The 10,026-nt window shown below is 43.5% G+C and overlaps 1 protein-coding gene across 4 annotated transcripts in view; it reads right to left on the minus strand.

Annotated features, from left to right (window-relative positions):
- Positions 1–9,979, minus strand: part of CCNI (cyclin I) — a 30,093-nt gene extending 20,114 nt beyond the window's left edge. Inside the window, exons 1-3 of one of the 4 annotated variants that reach the window (XM_059385549.1) lie at positions 9,437–9,452; positions 8,309–8,536; positions 2,188–2,344 (exon numbers count right to left, since the gene is read on the minus strand). In XM_059385549.1, coding sequence (XP_059241532.1) covers positions 2,188–2,301 — 114 coding nt within the window. In that variant the 5' untranslated portion in view covers positions 2,302–2,344; positions 8,309–8,536; positions 9,437–9,452. Of the gene's footprint in view, positions 1–2,187; positions 2,345–8,308; positions 8,537–9,436 lie in introns of those variants that run through there. The other 3 variants (XM_059385535.1, XM_059385528.1, XM_059385541.1) reach the window with 3 other exon arrangements.
- Between the last annotated feature and the right edge of the window lie 47 nt (positions 9,980–10,026).

Raw genomic sequence — 10,026 nt, forward strand, 5'->3', positions numbered from 1 at the left:
TGACCAGTCTTCCAATTTTTTCTCCCAAATTCATGTAACCAAATTATTGTGTACTTGAAAATACAATTATTATATAAAAGAACTTCTCTAACCTGGGCTAGTTATAAAGAAATGATAATGCTCATTTTACAGATGTTTACTGAAGTCTATTTTATGCCAATAAACAAAAATGACACAACTCAACCCCAAGGGAACTCACAATCAAATCATCAGGAAATCCTAATACTGCATACTATCACAAAGGAAGTAAAGAGTGCTGTGGGAGCACACAGAAGGGGAGTGATGGGTACATAATGTTCTTGTATGACCACTCTGTCCTAAACTTGAGGATAGGGGATGCAAATTAAAGGAGAACTTTGAGAGAATGATCCAGAGACAGAGCTTAGGTAGAAAAAAGACAGAAAAGGAAACTGAAGGAAAAAAGCATAAAAGAAACCTTTATAATATTTTATTTTTCCATTTTTACCAGCACTCAAAAAATATTAGAAAAGCTGGAAAAGTATGTTTATGGCTTAATGACAAGACTGTGTTTCTTTTCTGCAAGGAATCAAGGAGCGTAATCATGGTTAGAAGCAATAGTGGGAAGAGAACTCAAAAAGCCAGTCCCTAAGAGAGGGGCAGAACAAAATCAGGAAATTAGAACTAAATAGACAAGTGTCCCTCGGGGTTACTACAGCAAGCAGCTGAGCTCCTACAGCTCTTAACTCTCACCCCACTCTTCACCCCTATCCCCATCTGAACAAGCCCACCCACATTTTATAAGAATTGACTTTGGCTTCCACTTGATATTACTATAGGCAAATCCTTAAATGGTTCCCTCTCCAAAGTTCTAACACTGTTCTATTCTCTGGTATTACCTCAGTAATACTTGTTAAATCACCTACAGATATAGGCCAGATTAAATGATAATAGAGCAATACACTATAATCTTGGTAGAATATCATGTTCAAAGACTATGTTGTAGAAGAGTATTATCACTGGTTACACGCTGACTCTAGGAGACAGCAGAAGGAAGAAGTGGTTCTAAAGCCAGCTGTATTAAAGCTTTGAGGCTTACCAGAAAGTCAGAACGTAAAGGCAGGAATTTCTATTTTTCTCACTGATGTATGCCCAAATGCTAGAAGTACTCAGCATGTAGTAGATACTTAATGAACATTTACTGAATGACTGAATTCCCAAGTATCTAAAAAAATCAAACACACACACACAAAAACTGAAAAACAAAGTACAATGGGAAGAGAACTACATCAAGTTCAAATTACACTTCTACTATTCACATCTTGAGCAAAGACGGACTGCTGCCTATTTCAAAGACTACACTAAGAGAGTAAATGTGACAGAATATGGAGATGCTCCTAGCTTGAAAGATACTCACCCAGGTTAACTAATTTTCAATCGGCTAAACAACAAATAAGTAACAGTAAATGCAAAAACATATTTCTTCAGCTTGTGAGAAAGGATGACAGAAGTAGGTTAGTAGAAAATGCATACAGATTTTAATAACCTAAACAAAGGTTAACCTAAACCAAAGGAGGAACTAAGATATTTGCTATTCATTTACCTAAAAATCAAAAATCCAAATTTTCTTGGCCACTATTCTTTATCCCAAGCACAGTGCTAAGTACTAGTGATAAAAAGAGCTTATACAATAAGCTTTAGGAGTGCATAAACTTCATAGTTATTTGTCAAAAATAACAGGATTAAATGATAGAAGCATAAAAATTTCTAAAAGAAAAGGCATTTAGCTAACAGTAACAGAGAGGTAAGATGACTATTTCCCTACAAATATCCAACATTAGCATTACCTTAGTAGCTACTTGAACTCCTTATAATTATCCAAGAAATACACAACAATTTGTTTACTAAAGATAATTTCAGCCTCCATAGCTAACTATATACCTAGAAATAAAGAAAGCTTACTACTGTTAGTACTGGACTACAAAGAGAACGTATCTTCCTAAATCTGTAACTCAGATAACAAAACAAGCAAATAAAAACAAAAAAGTCATTTTTGTCCGGTTTCAAAATAAAACAAGGGGAGGTTTCCCCAATAAAGAACAGAGCACATCCTTTAATGATATAGAGTTCTCCCATGCTGTGTCAAGACACCAAGATACCAGTACTTTGTGACAGTACACTTACTGCTGAAAGAAGTCATCTATCTGGAGTGATGAGAAAAATCCTTACCTGATTTGTAGGCATTTTCGGCACATTCACTTTCCACATCTGGGCTTCCCTAGAGATTGCCTTTTCCAACAGGAAAGACAATCTCTGGTTTTCCAAAGGCCCTGGAAACTTCATGATAGCCTTTGGATCTGCCTGCCTCCCAGCTTGATGTAGCTACCTATAAAATCAAATATAAAACAATGCTTTTTCTTTCATTATAAAATACATGTAGCACTGCATAAATATGTTGGTTCTTATTAAGCAATTCATAAAACAAAATAAGAATGTTATGAGGCAGGAGAGGGTTTTACAGCTCTTTAAAATATCATATATTAAAATATTACAGTAATAATCAGTTACCTAAACATATTCACTTTAAATTTGAAACTAGGTCATAAAGAAAATAAAAACATGACCATATAATTGATAGAACCAATAGACTCCAATGAAAATATATTATTGTGTCTCAAATTATGTCAACAAATCTTAAATTGTGGGCTTTTTATACAAGCAATTCTTAATAATTGTCCCAAATATCCCTCTTAAAAATCTAATCAGATAAGGGCTATTAACCTTTTTCTTCATTAAAAAAGTTATATCCATTACATTAAATCCCACCCATTCCCGTATAATTAGTATGAAACCATCCCCATAAGTATAAAACCATCTTTATTTGTGCTTCCAATATACAGTGTCTACTAGCTACACATATGACCATTTATATTTTAACTGAATATAAAGTTAAAATATAATTCTTCAGTCACACTAGCAGCAGCATTTCAAATACTCAATATTACATGTGGTTAGTGGATAATGTATCAGATAGAAATATTCCTTTTCAGCACTGTCACTGCAGAGAAGTTCTACTGGAAAGTGTTGATGTAGAAAACTCAATAATCAGCTGACTGGCCCTCTAAAACGAGCAAGCCTAAGGAGTAACAGTGTAGATCAGTGCAGGCAACTGAAAGTCCAGGAGAGATGCCTTTAGGTTTATAAAGAGAAAAAAAGAAAGAAAAGAAACTAGAGATTTGAGAAGTACAACCATGTACAGAGAAGTAGATTTAGAAACTGAAGCTATGGCAAGATTCAACCAGATTTGATGAAAGCTAAGGAATTAAAAAGGTGATTGGCTTCAGAAACAAAGATTATGCAAGAAGGTAAATATAATAATATATCACAACACTCACATAGCAGTAATAGTGAAAATACTGAGTAGGGACTTCAATAAATAGATTAAAACTGCATTGGGAAAATGGGAGGGGTAAGAAGGTAAAATGAGCACTGCGTCTTTACATGTCACTGTAGGCGAAACATGAATAATACCTAAAACTGAAATATCAAAAAACAGTAGAGCAAATTATTTGAAAATTATGATCTTAAATACAAGAGAAACAGATAAGCTGGGCGCCTGCGTGGTTCAGTGGGTTAAGCCTTCGGCTCTGGTCCTGATCTCTGGGTGCTAGGATCAAGCCCTTCCCCTGCATTGGGCTCTCTTCTCAGCAGGGAGCCTGCTTCCCCCCCTCCTTACTTGTGATCTGTCAAATAAATAAATAAAATCTTAAAAAAGAGAGAGAGAGAAAGAGAAACAGATAAGCACTCAGAGGTTAACCTGTGAGAAAAGCTAGAAAATCCAGCAACAGAAGAAGGCTCTTCTTCATTATAAACCTCATATAACTATTTGTTTTCAACTATGTACCTGTAGTATTCACTTCATATTCGTGAGATTTTCAAAAAAGTAAATATCTAGAATTAACAAAGAAAAGTTCTAATTTTTAAATAAAATTTAAAATTAATTAAAAACAAACAACAAACTGCCCCCTTGACCCCCAACTCCAGGTCCAATCCCTTTCTTAGTCACACTTCCCATGCTTCACCTACTTGCTACAGAATCTACTGCAGATTACCTCTGGTTCACTGGATACGGATTTTTATTTTTTTTTTTTTTCATTTTGCTTCTTTGAACTTCTTGAGTTTTTGCACATTTCCTATAACGAGCATTAAGTACCTTTCATACCAAGAAAAAATGGTAAATAACACAGAAGGAAAAGAAATACTACCTAAACCCAAAGGCCCATTTCAAAGGTTAACTTCTTCCAAGAATTCTTGATTCTCTAATCTGGTGTGATTTCCGTCTGAAAGCAGCTTCCCACTATTTTCCCTATGAAATGATAAACATTATGATACTAAAAAGATTATGTACCAGTATTATTATTTTTTTATCACTCACAGAAGCCTCGTGAAACAGGGACTCCACCGAAGACTGGTTTCAATCCCTGGGGCCAAAACCAAAACAAACCAATCCAAGCCTAACCTCTTTCATAAGCCAATTCTTGAAAAGTCTGAAGGTGGCTAGCATGCCCACCAATTCTTCTTTCATAGCTGAAGAACTGCTCAAAATTTCCCCACATGACATGACTTTTGCTCTTCTAAATGCAGTCTAAGATCATTAGCTGCTTTTTTGAGTCCATACCACACTATGAACTCTTAAGGCCTTCTGAGGTACACTGAGGCAAACTCCCTTTCCACGTGCCCCGCCATGTACATAGTTTTGGAGCCCCTTTTTGGGGGGGAAAGGGGGACAACCCTGTTCAGGACTATAATTTTTTTTTTTTAAAGGTCATCTTGTTATATTCCATCTACTGTTACATTCGGCTGAGATGTTCGGATTCCAATTTTGCTGCCTTGGTACTTTTCTCAGATTTTCCATAACTAGATAAATAAACCCACTATAATTTCATCTAAAACAGATGGAAATATTAACCTTAGAAATAGAGTGTAAACTAGATGGCCATTAGTCAAGAGATCTTTAGGAAAAAACACCTATATTGGATGGAGATTAAACTTGGTTTATTTATTGGTTCTAAGGTTTTTTCTAACTGAATTTTAGTCTGTAATTCATTAACTCTTGTCAAAACATACCAAATTACTTCAATTCATTAGTTTCACCCAACAGGTGGCTCCTCAGAATCCCTCAGCCTTCTCAGCACACCAAAGGCCGGCTGCCCCTGTGATTACTCTTCCCTCAAAATGCTTCCTCTGAAGATTATTTTTAGGAGGGAGGGGGGGAGGGATGGGAACAGACAGAGATAAACAAGACAGAATCATGTAGAGAATAAGAAGGTTCAAGAGATTCCTGTTCTCCAATTTTCTACAGTTAAGACCCTAAGTAAGATTTTCAAATACTTAGATGCTTAAAAAAAATTTTTTTTAAACAAAGAATCCAGGTCAAAGAAAAAAAATCACAAGGAAAATTAGAAAATACTTTGAGGTAATGAACAAGGAAACATACCAAAACTTATGGGATGCAAGTAGAGCAAACTATACCTAAAGCAAACCAGAAGAAAAATTAAGAGTGGAAATCAATAAAGGAATAGAAAAATAGGGAAAATCAATGCAACTAAAAGTTGGTTCTTTGAAAAGATCAACAAAATTGGCAAACCTCTAGCTACACTGACCAAATAAAAACAGAAAGGATGAAGTACTAAAATGAGGAATAAAAGGAGACATTATCACCTATGTCGTAGAAATAAGAGATATTATAAAGGAATCTTATGAACAAGGGTTTGCAAATAAATTAGACAACTTTGCATGAAATGGACAAACACCTAGAACCACAAATTATCAAAACTGACTTTAAAAAGAAGCAGAAGGGGCGCCTGGGTGGCTCAGTGGGTTGAGCTGCTGCCTTTGGCTCGGGTCATGATCTCAGGGTCCTGGGATCGAGTCCCGCATCGGGCTCTCTGCTCAGCAGGGAGCCTGCTTCTCTCTCTCTGTCTCTCTCTCTGCCTGCCTCTCTACTTATGATCTCTTTCAGTCAAATAAATAAATAAATAAATAAATAAATCTATCTTTAAAAAAAAAAGGAAGCAGAAAAGCTGAAGAGCCACGTAATAAGAAATTGAATTAGTAAACAACTGTGAGAGAAAAGCCTATGCCCAAGGGATCTCACTAATGAATACTGCATCTATAGAAAAATTAAAATTCTTCACAAACTCTTCCAAAAAGTAGAGGAAGAGCACTTCTCAACTCATTTTATGAGGCCAGTTAAGCAAACAAAGAAAACAGCATTAGAAAACTATGGAGAACATCTCTTCTAAATAAAGATGTAGAATTCCTCAAGAAAATACTAACAAACTGAATCTAGCAACATTAAAAAAAGGATTACATACCATAACTGAGTGGGATTTGCACCAGGAATGCAAAGTTGGTTTAACATTCAAGAAATCAATTAATGTAATATACCATATAAATAACTCACACTAGGGGAATGTAACAAAGGATAAAGAGTTCAAATTTCCTTTATCTTTTAAAAATAAGATATAAATAATCCGAGTGAAAGAAAAAAGGATGGAGAAAATATTTCAGATCAAATCAGACTACAGAAAAATGAAAGTTCAATATGTGATGCTAAAACTCAATCCTCTACTGGAAAGATAAAATGCCAGAAAGGTCATTATTTGACCAACTGACATAAAGGGAACATGGACAAATTAAAGTAAATGTATCAACGTTAAGTTTATTAAATTTGATGACTTGACTGTGATTCTGTAACAACATCCCTCTTAGAAAATACACACTAAAATCCTTAGGAGTAAAGGGCATATGCCATATACATATATATGAGAGAGAGAACAAATGATAAATATGCAGTGAAATGTTGATGATAGATGAAATGATAGTTTCTTTTTGAAATTATATACAAGATAATCCCCACCCCCCAAGGCTGTATTTATGGAAGTGCTTGTATTAGAGGGATACCTTTGACACTCCTTTTTGAAATTCTAGTAAGACAGGGCACCTGGGTGGCTCAGTTGGTTTTATTGTCTGCCCACCTGGGGCAAGAGCTCAGGGTGCTGGGATCAGGCCCCAAATTGTCACTGTTGCACTGTTGGGCTCCCTGCTCCGTGGGAGTCTCCTTCTCCCTCTATGCCACCCCCCATATAAATATTAAAAAAATTTTTAAATGATTCTAGTAAGACAAATAATGATACAGTGAAGAAAGCATTAGCTTGAGTTTTACTTTTCTTACTGATAATGTACTAGCCTGTTTTCTAATGTGTAAAATAGACTGAGTTAGGTTAATGAAACCTGAATAAAATACACTTAAAATATAATTTTACTGTTTTAAATAGTAGACCTTTATAGTTGCATCTTATTACTTCACGCCATTCTCTAGGAACTAAGAAACAGAGGGGTGTTTTAAATGGCATATTCCACACACTTCTAGCTTTATGACACTTCAACATTTCTCCTGTCAATCTTTCAATTACTTCTGCTTTTTTCTCCATGTTTATCAAAGAGCTTAATGCATGCATGAACAGCTTTATAAAGTTACTGCACAGCACAAAGTGTATTAGAAATCTACATACAGGGCCTCCTGCTATTCTATTCTAAGGAAAAGTACTGCAGAGTCTTGGGTAAACACAGAAGTAACTTCATCCATACAGAATTATTACAGCTATTATCACCGTAACCCCAACTCCGTTTACAATTCTGTGCGGGTGCAGACTTCTGGATCTTAGCTCCTATTCTAAAAAGAAGCACTGATTATTGTGACCATCTCCCCGAGTTCATGCCGCTAAGCTAATCACGAACTACAGGTCCCTTCTCTCCCGGACAGCCATCCTGGTCCTCCTCCAGCGGGCACTCCCCTTCCTACTGAGCCGTCCCGTGCAAACGTCTGGGTCTAGTCCCCTGCCTCTGACATCTGTGCTGAGACAGAACTCTACTTTTGCATTTAATCGCTCTGTGAGAATCATCTGGGGACGCGTCTCCTACAAACCGTGTTCTCCGAGGGCGCGCACTCCCCGGATTCCGCAGGAACGTCTAACCAACAGCGCACACGCCAGCCCACCAAGTCGAAGCAATGCGTGCGCCCCACCGAGCCAGCTCCGGTTCGAGGTGCCCTGCCACCTTCTCCCTTAATCCTGACGCAACCTCCTGAAGCTGGTATTACCGTGAAGCCGGTTCTGAAGAGGAAGACGCACGCAGAGAAAGGGACCCTCCACTGTCATAGTGTCCACTCCACACGACAGCGACTGTGCATCACGACAGAACGCACACTCGCAGCTTCCGACCTCCACCAAAAACCCGAGCCCCGCTCCGCCCGACCACGAGCCAAACGGGCACGAAGCGCGGTCACCTGGAACTGGACACCAGCTCCGCCGGCCCTCCCGGCTCGCCGCGACGACTCTGCTCTCCCTCGGGGCTGCGGAACGCGGCCAGAATCGCTCCTCTCTGCTCGCAGATCTGCAACTCTCACCCCGAGTCCCTCTTCCGAAGCTCCTCGTCCACTCCCATGTCATCCACCCCGAACCGTGCGCGGGAGCGGGAGGCCGGGGATGCCACCTCCAAGTTCCCAACAACTGCACTGCTGGGACGCAGACGACAGGGACAGCCGGACGGCCCGGTCCGCACGCCCGCCACCGGCCCCCAGCCGGCGCCCCCGGGGGGGTCATCGTCTGGCCTCACTCTCCCTCCCCCGCGAAATGAGGCTCCGGACCACCTGCCTCCCACCGCGTCCTCGCGAGGCTCGGGAGCTGCGAGCCACCTCCGGCGTCGCCCGCCAGACAAGCGGCGTCCACAAGGGCCGCCAACAGCCCGCTCCGCTGCCCGGACGCGGACGGACGGAGAACTCAACTCTTCGGCCGGACGCTCAAGGCCTGGCTGCTGTCCACCGCCCCGCACAGACCTTCCCGACGCGGCTGCCCGATCCTCCACGCGCCCGAGCCCCCTACGGAGACCCTCTCGCTCCGGAGAGGACCGTCCCGCCCTCTTCAGGATCTCGGTGCCTTTACCCCCCCCCTCCTGTTCACCCTCGGGGAAGCGCCCTTCAGGGGCCACTCGGCGCTCACCTCCGCTCGGCCCCCGGCCTGGGGTAACGGCCCCTCCCCGACCTCCCGCGCGCCCGCGCTGCCCGGCCCGCCCGGCGGTCACTCCGCGGTGCCGCGTAAAGGTCGCCCCCGCTCCCGCGGCCGCCCCGGACTCCGACGGTGGGGGTGTGGCCCCTTCTTTGTGCGCCGCACGGCCCGCGGGCCCCGAGCCGTCGCCGCCCCGAAGTTACTCGCGGCCACCGGAACCGGACGACCCGGGCAGGGGCCGAACCGTTCCGGCGCGGAGGGGCGGCCGGCGGTGGTCCCGAAGGCGGCCTTCGGGGGGGCGGCGGGGTCCGCCCCGGCCACGGAGCGCGGCGCCCGGAGCTTCCCGTCGGGCAGCGCGGGGGGCGGGGGCGGCGGGGGCGCCGAGGCGCCGCGAGTCCCCCCGCCCTCACCTTCTCCTCCTCTTCCTCCTCCTCCTCCTCCTCCCCGGCGGAGCTGTAGGCCTCACAGTGGCGATGCGGGGTCATCCGGGGCCACGTTACCACCCCATCTTCCTCAGCGCGCGGCGGCGGGGCGCGCGGGACCGGACGGCACCGACTGCGGAGGGAGAAGAGGGGGCGCCGGGCCGGGCCGGGCCGGGCCGGGCCGGGCCGGGCGGGGGCGCGGGCGAGCGAGCGGGACGCACGGCTGCGGCCGGGGGCTCAGCGAATCAGTTCCATGACTCCCCCGGGCCCGCGGCCGCCGCGGCCAGCGCCGGTCCCACTCCTCCAACGGCCGCCGCTAGTGCCCGGGTGGGGAGCGGGTTCCCTCTCGCCATAGGGCGGCGGGGGCCGGGGAGAGGCGGGGGGGGGAGACCGGCTCTGCCCCTGCCCGGGGGAAGCGTCTCCGAGGGGAAATGGTGAAAAGGGGGGAAGGGGGGAAAAAAGGAAAAAAAAAGGAAGGGGAAAGGGGGGAAAATAAGAAAAAGCGAGACAGAGGCGCTGCCGCGTCCGCTCGCGGGGAAGGCTGGGGAGGGAGGGGAGGGGAGGAAGAAGTGCCGGCT

Source organism: Mustela nigripes, chromosome 1 (assembly GCF_022355385.1).
Source record: "Mustela nigripes isolate SB6536 chromosome 1, MUSNIG.SB6536, whole genome shotgun sequence".
Taxonomy (NCBI): Eukaryota; Metazoa; Chordata; class Mammalia; order Carnivora; family Mustelidae; genus Mustela; species Mustela nigripes.